The sequence below is a fragment of the Chelon labrosus genome (assembly GCF_963514085.1).
Source record: "Chelon labrosus genome assembly, chromosome: 1".
Lineage (NCBI taxonomy): Eukaryota > Metazoa > Chordata > Actinopteri > Mugiliformes > Mugilidae > Chelon > Chelon labrosus.
Window position 1 is genome coordinate 5,667,385 of NC_140337.1, and position 15,242 is coordinate 5,682,626.

Genomic DNA, 15,242 nt, shown 5'->3' on the forward strand with positions numbered 1-15,242 from the left:
GTATTACAGCAGAAAAGTAGACTAATGATCCATCATATTTTGAAACAAAAAGTATATAATTTAAATAATTACTTTGAAATTTTGGCTACATTTTTATATTTATCCCTACTACTTGTAATCATTTTGACCAACCAGTTACTGTCTGAAGTGCTGAGGCAATCGGAGCAGACACGCCCGAATGTCAGTAACAGCCCGTGGCAGCTTGCCCATGTTCTCCCATCTCTGTGTGCTGGGATTAAAGCGGTGGACCAGTCCAGACTCGGTGTAGTCATCCTGGCAGTATCCTCCCAGTACATAGATCTTCTCCTCCAGGACGGCCGAGGCCGCTCCAACATGCGGCACAGGCAGAGATGCAAAAGCAGTCCAGGAATCGGCCACGGGATCATAAACCTCGCAGGCTTGTTGGTCGGTGTAAAACTTCCTCAGGTTACACACTCCACCGGCGACGTAGAGACGACCCTGCAGTGGTTCCATGCAGTGCTGCGCCCTGTCTTGGGTCATATCTGCCAGGTAGGTGGTTCCTCTCTCAGGGTGGTACAGGAACATGGAAACCAGACACACGTACTTACAGTTGAAACCTCCAGAGATGAAAATTGCTCCATTTAAGACAGCAACAGCGTGACCACTTAGAGCCTGGTCCAGGGGCTGGACAAAGCTGTGGCAAATGGAACAAGAGGCATGAGACAGTAATGTAGTCAAGGGGTAAAATCTGTTTATAAAAGTGAGATATTGTATCATCTGTCTTTTGGTACTACTTATCCATCACACAAAAAAAATTATTATAGTTGGCAACAACATACTTTACACTGATCACAACATTAAAGCCACTGACCGGTAGAAGTAAAAAAATTTACCATCTTGTGACAATACCAATGTCCTGCTGGGAAACTTTTGGACCTAGTATCCGTGTGGATGTTACTTTGACATGTACTACCTAGCTAGATCATTGCTAATTACCTCCAGGAGTCAGTGTCTGAGTTGTACATCTCAACGCTGTCTGTGTTGGTGTTGATCTCCTTATCTCCACCAATGGCAAAAAGGTGCTCCTCGAGAACCACCACTGAGAAGTTACTTCTGAACTCATGCATGTCAGCCAGCTTCTTCCAGCTGTCCTTTGCAGGGTCATAACTAGCATGGGTACAATAAAATAGTGATAACTTGGTTACTGAAAGGAGACAAGGGAATATTCATGCAATGACTGTCTTTTATTACCTGTAGGCAGATTTCATCATGTCATCCTTGGCATAAAAGTAACATCCTCCAAATACATAGAGCCTCCCCTTCATTACTGCTATGCCATGTCTAAACTTTGGCTTATCTGGAATCTCACTTAATCTTCTCCACTCTATGTCCTTAATTAACCCTGTACCACTGCGTAAGGAATTTGCAAACCATATTTCCCTGCATGGAATGCGCTGACCCACATCTTGGTCCAGCTGGTCTCCCCCAACCAGAACCAGAGCGTCTTTGGGTCGCCTGACCCGACAGTGATCCTGGGAGTGTGGGAGGCTGAAACCAAATTCCTTGAGTGCTGAACCATAGAGTTCCACCTCGTTTCCAAAGCACTCCATGCGTAGGTTAATGGCTCTGACCTCTCTGAACTCTCGAAAGGTCATGAGGGGGAAGCGAACTCCTGTCATTAGAAGGCCAGCCTGAGGCAGTCTCTCCTCAGGATTGGCCTCAATCCATGAAATCACAGCTCGAAATACAGCCAGCTCAGAGGGAACGCACAGGCCATCAGAGCGGAGGAATTCTAGAAGCTTCTCTGCTGTTAGGTCCTTAAACTTTGCCGTGGCCGATACTTCCCTGAAGTTCCTCAGTACAAAGTCATTGGCCTCCTCAAGGAGCTCCGACATCCCATAAGCTTCGGCAAAAGATGCCAAATCCAGACATGAGCTTGCCTGGATTTCTTGTTGCATGAAGTTTAGGCAAAGTGAGAGAGCAGGCTGGAACTGAAGCTGAAGGGCTGTGCAAGTGATTTCAAAGACCGAGTCCCAACTAAATAGAAGTGTCCCACTATAGGAGCAGCCAATAAGAGCATCCAACTCAGAAGCTTGCAAGAAAGGAAGGACAACACGGGTCTGGTGGGATTCCTTCATTCCACTGGTGAACATGCCACGGAAGTAGGCACTGCTTGCTGCCAGAATAACTCTGTGAACTGGAGACAGACAAAAGAAGAGTTTTTTGACCACAGTTTTGACCACTATCAAACAATTAAAATACTCTAAGATTGAAGTCATACTAACCTTGGAAAAAAGTGCCATCCACATCCAAAATTACATCACACCCCACTCTGTCTGACCACAGTTGCTGAATTGCCCTAAAGGTAAGTGTCACCTGATCTAAAGCAGTGGGCTTTTGTGCTTCCTTCTTGGGGCATTCACCTTCCTCTCTGTTGCAGAGATCCAACAGTCTTGGGACCACCAAGACTTGAGCAGCAGCCTTGATATGTGCCATGGTGTCTTTCCTTAAAGATAAAACAACTCCAGTGTACGCAAACTCCATAACTGCCCAAAGCCCAACGTGTTCAACCTCAGTATCCATGTGTAGGGACCATCCCTGGTGGGCATCCATATCATTACCTAAATGTTCTACACTTTTTTCCATCAATCTCTCCAGAATGAAGCCGCTGACAGCCGCCAGGACGATGGAGTGCACATGGTAGGTGTTCCCATTCTCTGTGGTCAGAGTCAGGTCTGTGAGAAGTGATGAATCCCAGAAATCCTTCAAGGCAACAAACACCTCTTTAGGATAGGCTTTGCTGCGGTGTGTTTGCACGTTTTCTTCGCCATCCCCAAATTTGTCCTCACTCGTATGTTCCCCAATTCCCTCAGGGCCATCGTTACTCATTGTGAATCCTGCTTCAGTCCTCCCGCTCAACAGGCCCATCTTGAGGTCATTGTAAGCGATGATCCTCTTCAGCTCATGGTTGTCCCGTTCTATCCCCTCTCTGCCTTCTTCAATCGCTCTCATCCTCCTCTCCTTCTCTCTCCTCCATCGCTCTTCCCATTCCATTGGCAGGTATTGCCTTGTGAACTCCATATCAGTAGTTGTTTTCTTCTAGCATTATACCTTCTGTTGTCTTTCTGTGGTATTTTGAGGGCATCTGCCTTCACGGATCTCTCTGCCACCACCAAAGGCTCTCTCTCCCCCTTAGGCTCAGGTTACCTCGCTGCATACACAAGCAGCTATTCATAGTTACTGGGTCAGAGAGATTCAGCTGCAAGTGAATCTTGGCATGAATATTACTGGCATGCACTTTATTGTGCTGGTCATCACGAAAGGATCAATGTTTCAGTTAGACTTTTGTTAAAGGGTCAATGAAGAGCCAGGCAAAACTACTCTCTAACCTCTCTTCTCTCTGCTGGCATGCACAGGATGGAACCAGTGATTGTAGTCTTTACCACAGTGAACATGTCAGTGGTCCAAAGATTACACGTGATTACATGAGTGCTTATTCTGGATTTATTAATCATATGATTACAAGCATTATCAGATAAGATATCAAGCTCTCATTTACAGTCCTTTTATCTTATTCATTTACAGTGCATCCCCTCTAATAAAAGCATATTATTCAATTCATAATGTGATTCTGACTGTATTTTTCTAATCATATAAATACAGCAGGGCACAAAAACACTCCTTTTGGTTTTCTTACACAAACTTTTTCAATCCCACATATGTACACTCTAATTTCACCTAAATCTTTATTGCGGAATTAAAGCAGTCCCATGCTTTTCAACTAAAACTCCTTAAAGCAGCGCATTTAAGAAATACATTAACTCCAGAAGAGGCACTAAATATGAAAACTTTCATTGAATTAGTTAACTGATTTTATGCCTTAAATTTACAAAAAAAAGCAGAATTGAGCCTCATTGTACTTTTGCAAGTACCAAAAACTTTCCTTCATGTGTCAATATTATAGTTAACAGTTCACATAGTAATTATTTTAAAGTTTGTTACTTAGATCATAAATGTGCAAAAAGCTAGAGATAAGTAACTGTATTTCAAGTCCATAAGAAACAGTAAGCACTTTATAAACAGGCTTCTGTGAACTGGCATTTATGCCATTGCATCAATACCCATAGGAATAAATTGAGTCATAGTAAAGCACAAAGAGCTAAAGTCATTGACAGCTGACATTCCACTAACAAGTTGGGGTAGTGCATGTTATACTTTCAGTTATGGAAACTATAATAAAGTATTCCCTCGGTTTTCATCACTTGAAGGTAATAAGATACTCTGGGTAGGCCTGGTCATCGTGGAAGATCACAAACATGGAGGGATTCTGCAGGTTGTCCACCAAACTGTCGAAGCAGTCAGTGGGGTCTGTTCCTCGAGGAGGGGTGGTTTTCATGGAGGATTTACCCACTGTGTAGCGGCCGGTCAGGACACGAGCAACATAAAGCCGCTTCAGGCCTGATGAGTCCGCGGGGGAATAACGTCCGGCTGAATAGCGTGCGTTGACTGCAAAGTAAACTCCCCTTCCAAACATAGCAGCTGTCACAGAGTTAAAAGAAAGAGGTAAACAAAATGCTTCATATTCTGAGATTTTGGCTTATAATAATTGCTGTTATAATTACTACACTTTGGCCTCTTTATTCATAACTTTACACTGTTGGAGAAGCATAACAGCACATGGCAAAATGGCTTACCGTGTTGTCCCGCAAAACTCCTGTCAAATTTGCCCTTTTCAATGCATTCACATGATTCTGCTGATGTGCCATGGTAGAGAGACTTCTCACCAATTTCTCCTGCACCATTCTTGGCAAGGATGCGCTGCTTGAAAAGACTATAGGCATACCACTGGTAGAGGTTCTGTACACGCTCAATCTGAGTTCAGACAACAATCAAGTCAGTTACTTTTTCAGTAGTGTGGATTTTTATGGTTTAAAAATCTAGGATAAATTGAATTCCAAAAAAACATACTCACTTTGACAATGTTGTTATTAGCAGTTTGGGTAAAACCCTTGGCAACTTCCTGGTACTCAGGTGAGTTAGACTGCAGCTCGACCTTTTTAAAAACTTCGTCGTGCATAGGTTCCCAGCTGCCTGGCAGTTCCAAGTCTGGAATAGAAGCCACACAAATCTTTTTTTTTTTTGGCAAGGCAATACAGTATTGTTAACACATTGAAAAATAAAACTGAAACCACAAAATGTGACATACCTCTATCAGACTTGCTCCTTTTCACTGTGTATGTGATGCCTGTCTGCCTATTTACGGCTTCTTGTTTCTTCAGGTTTACGCTCACCATCACGCCGTCAGGTGCCACCACATCAACAGAATCTTGCTTCTTCACGTGAGCTTCCTCCAGGACGTAGTTGTCGTGCAGACTCAACTCCTGCCAGGCTCCATTTAGATCCTTAATCGACCACTGGATGGAAAGAGCCAACACTGCTTCTTCTTTATCCTTGAGGTCTTCACAAAGTGCTTTGTGGATTGCTCTGTTTATCAGATCAGTGACACTCAGAACATCCTCTTTTAGGCCTTTCAGTACAAAGACATTGTTTTGTCCTGACTGTGACTGAGCTCCAGCTTCAGCTCTAGCTATGTTTCCATCTCTGCTGCTACATGTTGTTTCAGAACTTTGACTCCTGTGCTCCACGCTTATTCCTAGGACTTTGACGTTTCCCAGCACTGCATCCAGATCCATGCCATCAAGTTTGAGAAAGTGACGTGCATCCACCATGCTCTCTACCAGCTGCTTCTGTAGCATCTCTTCTAAATCTCTTTGGATGATCTTGACGACATCTGGACCACAGCTAATTACATTTATCACAGCCGGCTGGGGTTTTGAAGAGATGGAGGCTTTGTCTTGAGCTGCTGAAGATGTGGAGGTTCTTGAGGGCCTGTCTTGCAACTTCTTCAGTATTTGTTTAGCCCTTTCTATAAATTGAAAAAAAAAAAACAACATTAGTGGTTTGCCTTCAAAATCTGCACATACATTTTTGGTTCCTGGAGAATGAAGACCCTAACTTCTCCTATAGTGCCACCATGAGGTTGATATTTGCTGTACTGATATCCAAGAACATTTTGGTTTGGCTGAATTTGATTAATGGCCAACAGTAATGAGATTTCCATTAGCCATAGCCATAAACTGTGCTTCTAACGCTAATGTTATTTAGTCAGTTAATATGTGAACGCGCTAAACTAAAAGGGTGAACATGGTGAAAATTATCTGGCAAACATTATGTGAGCTTGCTAGCATGTTGATGTATGTTACAGTTAGCCTAAAACATTGTAAGCTTATTGTTAATTACATAATAACCAACCACTACAAAAATGTTCATTATAGAATTAACGTTCTGTGGATATGTGTAAATAAATGACATCAATCCATTAGTACTTCATTGTGGTCGAAGCCCCAGAGCTTATTCAGCCCAACCTCAATCTTTTTCTTCACTGAAAAAAGTTACTTGGTGTTCACGGAGTATGCAGCAAAATTAAAGAATTATAACAAAAACCTTTCAGACTGGGGCGGCATGGGTTGATTTGTCCAAAGCGCTTCTCCAGCTCTGTTCTGCAAAAACATATCATAGGACAGGGCAATTAAATCAAACCATTTGCTTGGAAATGCAATCAGTGCTACAACTACACTGCCTGGCCAAAAAAAAATCGCCTCCTGGATTTAACTAAGCAAATAGGTACGAGACTCCTATTGGACATTTATTGCATGAGTGATTATGTTTCAGATGGCAACAAGTTATTTAACCCCAACTGATGCAATGAGTAGCACATCCCGTGGTCGTGGAAAAGTCTGTTTGAGAAGGGTCAAATCATTGGCATGCATCAAGCAGAGAAAACATCTAAGGAGATTGGAGAAACCAATAAAATAAGAACTGTCACATTATTAAACGCATTATTAAAAACTAGAAGGATAGCGGGGAACCATCGTCCTCGAGGTAGAAATGTGGTAGAAAAAAAATCCTGATTGATTGTGATCGGTGATCACTTAAAGGTTTGGTGAAATCAAATGGAAGAAAAACAACAGTAGAACTCAAGGCTATGTTTAATAGTGACAGTAAGGGTCACACATACAATGTGAAGGGAACTCAAGAGATTGGGACTGAACAGCTGTGTAGCCTTAAGAAAACCACTAATCAGTGAGGCTAACTGGAAAAAAAGGCTTCAATTTACCAGAGAGCATAAAGATTGGACTCTGGAGCAATGGAAGAAGGTCATGTGGTCTGATGAGTCCAGATTTACCCTGTTCCAGAGTGATGGGGGCATCAGGGTAAGAAGAGAGTCAGATGAAGTGATGCACCCATCATGCCTAGTGCCTACTGTACAAGCCTGTGGGGGCAGTGCTATGATCTGGGGTTGCTGCACTTGGTCAGGTCTAGGTTCAGAAACATTATGTGTCCAAAGAATGAGGTCAGCTGACTACCTGAATACACTGAATGACCAGGTTATTCCATCAATGGATTTTTTCTTCCCCGATGACACAGGCATATTCCAAGATGACAATGCCAGGAGTCATGGGGCTCAAATTGTGAAAGAGTGGTTCAGGGAGCATGAGACATCATTTTCACACATGGATTGTCCACCACAGAGTCCAGACCTTAACCCCATTGAGAATCTTTGGGATGTGCTGGAGAAGACTTTGCGCAGTGGTCAGACTCTCCCATCATCAATACAAGATCTTGGTGAAAAATTAATGCAACACTGGATGGAAATAAATCCATCCAATTCCAGAAGCTTATCGAAACAATGTCACAGCGAATGTGTGCTGTAATCAAAGCTAAAGGAAGTCCAACGACCTTTTGTTGGGTGGCGACTTTTTTTTTTGGCCAGGGCATCCAGTTTGTTGTTTGTTGCTGCGTGGACAAGATTTGTCTCTTACCTGAAAACCTGGAAGACAGATTGTTGTAGGATGACAATGCGGATGAGTGAGAGAGAATTTGGTTTCAATTTGCATATCGCCGAGGCCATGCCGTCCAGCATGGCTTTACAAGCAGCAGAAGAGTCCAAGCCACCCATTCCTGGTGGGTTGGAAAGACAACTGATGTGAAACCATTGCAATGTCACCAATTATGCCACTTACATTGTTGCACTGACTGTTTTCAGACTTTCTTATATTCCTGTACTTCCATCACTTTTACCCATCTTTTTAATTATTCATTTTACCTGAACTTGTCATGCAAGTAAAGGCTTTTAAATATTTAACTAGATCTAAAACCTATTTCTCTGCATCTAAGTTTTTTTTCTATTAGCTGTTTCTGTGTAAAGTCTGCAAAGTTACAAATCCCAGTCAATACTAATACTAAAGCAAGTTACATACACAGAAAACACTGACAACTGCATAATACCTGCCAAATGTGTAGACTGACACAACACACTGCCATAAGCAGTTGACCAAAAACACCAGAGCGAGCAGGCTGACCTATTAAAGCAGACTGGGCTTTTTGGGAAGGAGACCCTTAAAGAAACATGCGCTAAAACTGAGGATTTCAAGACTAAAGGAGGAAAGAAGCACTGCTGCATTGTACAGAATATGTTTTTTTTTTTTTTTTAACTTTAAAACATGTGAACCTATTCCAGGTGAGTCACAGTACCAACAAATGAGCATTAAATGTGTTCTTGAATAAAGTCCACAAACATGCACACATAATCAGACAAACACGCCAACATGCACACAGTACAAACCCGTATTGATGGCTGGGAAGGCCACTGAGCGATAGCCTTTGCTCTCACATTGATTCAGTATCTTTTTGCACTTCTTTCGAATGGTCTCAGGATCGCACTTAAAACTGGCGTGGATGATTTCACGACAGCCAAGCAACCCGGGTCCTGTGGTGCACATGAGGTCTGCCGGAGTTCCAACTGCCGCAAATAAATAAATAAATATATGATGAACATGAGAGACATAATGATATTGGGGTGTAAGAGTGTAAAAAGTGTAATACACTGACTGTGTCACATTTGTACATAAGATTTAAAACCTTTTTCTCAGGTAATTCCTAAGGCTTACTTTGGGCTAACACAGCTTGTACAGTGGGCCCTGCTGCAGTCAGAATGGCTTTGCTGACACCTGTGGAGATTATAAATGCACAGTTAGGATCAAGCCTAAGGTAATATACTGAGTCAGGAAAATAAAGGAAGAGAAAGCTTTCAGTGGCCCGGAAATAATTTGAAATGCAAAAAAAAAATGCACGACATACCCGTAGGATTGTTGGAGAAGTCAGTTGTGTTGACAATGACATCCGTGCCCCCGTTTATAATGTCACCCTGCACCATCTGAAGCTTGACTCCACTCAGCATGGCTATGACCTCGTCATTAGTTGTGGAGATGCAACGGTAAAAGGACACTAAAGTTGTAAATAAAACAAAATACAACACAGGTATTTTTATCAGGATTGGTTGAGACTAAAACAGAGCTGAAATGATTAAAATGAATACCAGTGCTGTTCTGTAATTGCTGGAAATGTAAGTAACAAACCATTTGCTAACCAATTAGCCATAAATTTAAAAGTGGTAATATTGTGGTCAGTGTTCTGTGATATTTGTCTGCCTCCATGTGGCCTCACATGATTATTGCAGGCATAAATGGTGTAGTAAAGCTGATCAGAAATCAAGTAATTTACCCAAGAGGTACCAGTCCGAAATGGAAAAATCTTCATTCACACTTACCTTGACCTGGGTCAGCATCACTGGTGTATCCTTTAAGATGCAAAATTTCCTGGGCAGACTGGAAGGCCTGTAGAGGAAGGTTCAAATATTTCATTTCAGTCCAACCGTCTGGTAAATTGTAAAACACTTTTTTGTTACAAGGAACTGTGACTTGCATTTTCATTACCTTCTTAGATTCTTTATCGCTGGGGTGAATAACGACACGGACCAGGAAAGGTGATCTGCTGGCTCGGTTCTGTTCAAATATGCCCACCTCCTCCAGGAGAACCCTGGATGCCACGCTGTGAGGAAAGCGCAGGGCAGCACCGGTCCCAAGCACAGGGAAGGCAACTGAACTAAACCCTCTTAGCACACAGGAGGCCAGGATTTTTTTGATTCCCTGTCTGAGCACCTGGATGATTCAAAGATCATTTGTTATAGTTTTTAAAAGACGCAGAGACAGTGAAGACAAATGGTGTCGCACAAAAACCTTGTACACAGTATTTCACCTGGGCTGCGGTCCCTTGTTTGTCCCAGCAGACTTGGTTGAGGAAGACCACTGCTTTAGATTTTAGCGGAGGCAGGCTCTCCACTAGGACCATGTCACCAGGCATTGTTGCTCCTCCTGCTTTCTTCTGAAAGTTTTCAATCAGCTTGGGTCCAACCAGACTGTTCAAAGCGTTTCCAACACGGGTGGAGAGAGGATCATGGCCAACCATAGGAGTTACCAGGGCATCCACCTTAGAGAATACAATTGCTTCATTTTAGCCAACTTTGAATGATCTTGATCACCATGTAAGAGTATAATCAGAACCATCTGCTTACAACCAAACCCCATTATCTAGTAATTAAAATTAGAAACATCCTGAATTGAGTGTGAAAATATACATTCAGACAGATATAACATAACAGTGATGTTTCTCACCTCCTGGGTCTCGATGGTTCCCTGAATGATCTCTACATGGACAGTGCCTCCAGGAGCTCCAGCAGTGGCTCCTCTTGCTGCGTCTTGGCCAAGAGTATCCATGTTTAAATCCCCTGGCATGCTGTGTGTAGTACTCCTCCCTTTGAGAAGCCTGTCACATGCTTCCTGCATAGCCCTCACCACCTCACTTTTATTATCAATCAGGATGATTTTGCTCAGACTTCGACCTCCCTGACTACCAAACTCCTTAACAGCAGTTACGATAGCCTCAGAGCACACATCGAGAGGGACACCAAAGATACCTGAACTGATACAAGGCATAGCGATAGACTTGAACTCCATCATTTCTGCTAAATCCAGAGCTCTCCGCACAGTTTTTTCTAATAACATCCTTTCTCTACCACATGGTTTTCCAGCTACAGGCCCAACAGCATGCAGCAGTTTCTTGCATTTAAGGTTTCCTCCTGTGGTCACTACAACTTCACCTGTGGGAATCTTCCCAGTCTGCTTTACTATGGCTTTGCTCTCCTTCTGAACCTGAGGGCCACCTGCTTTACTCAGTGCAGCGGCGACACCACCACCGTGGTCCAGATCCTCATTGGCAGCGTTCACCAGAGCATCAGCATATTGTTTGGTTATGTCACCCTGATACACCAGCACCTGGAGCCCATCCTGAAGGTTGTATTTGGCAACTCCAGAATTCTGTCTATGAGCGTGAGGTTGCTCTTCAAGCTGTATGAGACACTTGTGGGATCGAGCAACTCTTAAGATGCTCTCCTTTCCAGAATGATTTTCAAAATACCTTACAGCCCCTGGCAAGTCAATGGTGATTCTTTGCTGAACAAGGGAGTCCAAAAGTGGACCCAGCCTATTCCTGACCTCAGTCACTTTGCTTGATGGACCTTCCAGTCCCACCATGGGCCCAGATGAAGATGTTAAAGGATGGAAGGTAACCCCTGAATGGTCAAACCTATGCAGCTGCAGCAGTTCTGGTAGGAGCTGCATTAACTCTGGGAAAGGGAGCATGACTTTACCTTGTATACTTGCATGGTCCAAAATAAACTGTATGACAGTGTCACTCAGCTCTTCAACTTCTTTTGAGTGGCCCAGTAAGCACACTATGCTGTCTGAGCCAAACGCAACCTGAGCCCTACACTGCTCTTGGTTCATTTTATTTGTCTTGGACTTGAGCATTTCCTGCAGCTCAAGTGGCACAATAGAGCAGTTAGGAACATGAATCTTAATGTCTTTGAATGCTTCTTGCATTTTCTTTTCTGCCTCATCCAGTTTATCAGCAGAGAGAGAGAAAAAATGCAGCTCTGTGTCTCGTAACTCCACTTCCACATCATCACCAACCCCTAAAAAGTTACCTAGTACCCCTGGCCCTCCATACACTTTCCTTAGGAAGGTCAGGAAATGGGTGGTCCTGTCAGAAAGTACCTTCTCTAGCACTGAAGTCTCCATATCATAGATCACTTCTCTGGCTTGAACAACCTCCTCTACAGGGCCTTCCAAAACAAGCTGACCTGCATCTCCCTGTTTAACGTTCACTACTGGAAATTTTTGTCCCAAATTGTCCTCAATCTCTTTCCAGAGGAGGCGCAGTTTGGCTTCACCCAGTCGACGAACGCTAGTTTCACTTAAGCGTGATCCTTTGCGTTTAACATGTGAGCTTTCTATGTCTATTAACCTGGCTTTCACTTGAGAACACTCCCCTACCACCACCGCCATCTGAAGCTCACTGTATACCTTCACCTCATCTGTGCTCTGCTGAGAGCTGCAGGACTGAAGCAAAGCTTTGACTTTATGAGACTCTATCTCGTAATGGCAAAGGTAGCCATCAAAAAGTTTGCGAACTTCAGCTTTCCAATCTCCAGCTTCATCTACAGCACCAGACTGAGCTAACCTCCTGACTAAGACCTTGTCCTCTTCTGGATAGTACTGAACAGAGCAGGCAACAGAGGCAAGTTGTTCCTCCAATTCTTTCTTAGCCTTGTGACATTCCGTCAGGTAACGGCGAAGATATGGATCAAGGGGTAGTTCATATTCTTCACGTGTTTGGAGGCTTGGTTGAAGTATGGGCTGCTGTCGGAAGGATATGGTATATTGTATATCAGCTTATTAGTACATGACAGCTATTTTAAAAAGTTATTAATTTTTGTTCTGAAGCAGTAAAGGGAAAAATGAATGATACTTCTACATTTTAGCGGCTGCGAATCACAGTGGAGCACCATGGGACCTTGGAAAAGCCTGTACAGTGGTCAATATAATTTTTTTAAATTTTTTTAATTTTTTGTAATTACACATGACTGACTACAGCTTTCTTGACTTGTCAAACTATGTTTTGAATTGACAAACATCATGTGTATAACACTGATTGTGCATAAAGGTAGATGAACCATCAGCCACCCATGCGATTCCTTAAGAGTAGTTTTGAAGCTCAGTGTGGTGCTGCCGGCTGTCGCCATCGAGGTACCGCCTAACATAACTGCACCCAACTCCTGGCTAATTCAAAAATGTTAAAATGGTCAGTCAAAGCAGCCACACCCTAATTTATGCATTCTTTTAACATGCTTATGTCTGCTGTAAAGTTAGTTGTTTTGACTTTGAGGTCTATTGGGATTGACTTATGCTTTTGGAACCATCAAGTGGTCATTTGAGGAATTAAAATTTACTTTTTCAGCCCTATACCATGTCTTTAAATGATATAGACTTTATTAATTTAAGTTTGTCAGCTGTTTTCAATTGTTCACTTCTGGAGTTTGCTGCTTCATGTAATTCATGGCAAAACAAAGTCCCACTGTGTCCACCGTAAGAGACGCGACTTAGCTTCTCTACTGAGGTTTCTAATTATTTTTTAACATCATCATTGTAATACATCCAATTAATTTTTTTTGTTTATTACCAGCTGAAATAAATGGATGTTCACTTTTTTTTTCCTGATCCAGTTTGCAACATTTACAGAGTAGTGACGGATTCTGTTCATGGATTTTCCACACCAACCTGCGAGTCCAGTTCCAGGCCATATGACGGGCCTGCATCTGAAGCAGCGACGGGACTAGAGCCTGGTCCTAGGCTATCTCGCACAGTCAGAACCACAGAACCATTTGGCAACACCAGCACGTGTTCAGGTTTTTTCAGGACTCTTTGCTGATCTGAGACAGAAAAGGAGACACTTATATTAGGGCTTTTGTCTTTGAGTACCAGTTTTCATTTCAGAGGCCTTGACTAAGTGGATGATTGTGCGTTGCCCTCAAAATATGTTGCGGCACAGTCCTGGACACACCCTTCCCACTGAACGTCATTGTGCAATCATGCGATTTTTTATTTTGCTGTTGTTGCTGTTAAAGTTTGAAGTTTTGATTTGAGACACTTAACGTGTTTTGGTTTCATTTTTCGCGTGATTAACTGATATGTTAATTATTCAACAGCTGATATACTTGCTGAAGTTGCATAATGAATGCAGTGCTTTAAACTTTGTACCGAGAGCATCCTGTGAAAGTGAAAGTATGCGTCGATGTTTTTTTTTTCTTTTTTTTTTCTTCTAAATTTAAACTGTAATTTGCACCAAAAAAAAGTGAAATCAGCAGTAAACAATACTTTGATGTGCAAGCAGAGTTAATTTTCCAGTATTTCTTTCAGGAAAAGTCACTGGAAAAGATTTTCACTTCAAACATACTTTCACTTTCACCAGAATAAAACACTTTACGACAAATTATGTAAGAAACCAAAGAGGATCGAGATCAGTAAATTTTTTTTCTCTCGTCTTACCGTTTCGGTCCTTGAAAGCAATGCTGTGAACTTTATCATTCACTTTTGTCACCGCTCCGCATTCTCCACCGCCCGATTTACGGCGAATATGGAAATAGTTTTCAATCCTCCTCTTTAGCTCGCTGTCCATTTCGGGACACTCGAAGTAAACGGGGTACTGGTGCGGGTCGCCCATCGTGTCCGCTCAACAGATCTAATATAAACACGCACGAACCAGTGTAATAGGGCTAGTGGGAAGCTCCGAGGGACACGAAGAGCGTGCGCAGGTGCACCAGCTAGATCACGCGCATCGTCTATCATCACGTCAAAACCACATAGGACTTCCTCCTTCCTTCCTGGATTTACTTTTTGATTCAAACAAATTGATTTACTCAAATATAGTTTAGGGAAGCTTGTAATTGACTGCATTTGTATCATTTTCTGCTACTTCCTACAGTGGAAAATCTAATTATGATCCACCATGTGACTATGAGCACGGACGTAATTGGGGGGGGGGGGGGGGGGGGGTTCTGCCCGTTTTGGTCCCTGCACTTTTTACCGTCCAAAAACAATGTTACGCTACAGTAAACAGAGACAGGTCAAGCACTAGAGCAAGCGGAAAACGGCCGCTCAAACTGAAGCCTGTTTCCCTTAGCTTAGACCCGCCCACAAGCTCCTCGATTGGCTCTGCCGTTTCTTGTGTGATTGGCCGTCCCCGCTGTCACTCCACCTTGCTGTCACACCGGTCTGCTCGTCTGCGGTCTGGAGTCCTTGTTAATCTGCTACTGTAAATTGGGCATTTGTTCTGCCTGGGTCACGTCAGCTAGAAGGATTGTAATATCAGAGGTTTCATTTACATTAACGTTTGAATCGGTGTCCATGAGCGTATGTGCGTGCGCGCGTGTGTGTGTGTGTTTGGTAATAGGCGCAGCCAGGATGTCTAAAAAAGAGAAAAGT

The 15,242-nt window shown here is 42.9% G+C and overlaps 2 protein-coding genes across 4 annotated transcripts; both read right to left on the bottom strand.

Annotated features, from left to right (window-relative positions):
* Nucleotides 1-135: 135 nt before the first annotated feature.
* On the bottom strand, nt 136-3,042 carry LOC311494004 (kelch-like protein 33; the record flags this gene model as incomplete). The annotated part of the gene is made up of 4 exons (XM_084552836.1): nt 136-655; nt 958-1,128; nt 1,213-2,158; nt 2,247-3,042. The coding sequence occupies 4 exons, from the start codon at nt 3,040-3,042 to the stop codon at nt 136-138; spliced, it is 2,433 nt and encodes an 810-aa protein (XP_084408962.1).
* A 454-nt stretch (nt 3,043-3,496) lies between these two features.
* Nucleotides 3,497-14,498, bottom strand: LOC311487578 (protein mono-ADP-ribosyltransferase PARP14-like). 3 transcript variants are annotated; one of them, XM_084543904.1, is made up of 15 exons: nt 14,307-14,498; nt 13,539-13,690; nt 10,536-12,620; nt 10,120-10,350; nt 9,798-10,022; nt 9,632-9,698; nt 9,163-9,309; nt 8,973-9,032; nt 8,648-8,824; nt 7,845-7,983; nt 6,466-6,521; nt 5,168-5,887; nt 4,934-5,067; nt 4,656-4,833; nt 3,497-4,500 (listed from the first exon to the last, which is right to left on the bottom strand). In XM_084543904.1, exons 1-15 carry the CDS (start codon nt 14,479-14,481, stop codon nt 4,220-4,222), a joined length of 4,827 nt encoding a protein of 1,608 aa, XP_084400030.1. In that variant the 5' UTR covers nt 14,482-14,498; the 3' UTR covers nt 3,497-4,219. The 3 variants fall into 3 exon arrangements, with proteins under 3 accessions (XP_084400030.1, XP_084400029.1, XP_084400028.1); XM_084543903.1 differs by having other exon boundaries at nt 9,632-10,022; nt 10,536-12,617; XM_084543902.1 differs by having other exon boundaries at nt 9,632-10,022.
* Between the last annotated feature and the right edge of the window lie 744 nt (nt 14,499-15,242).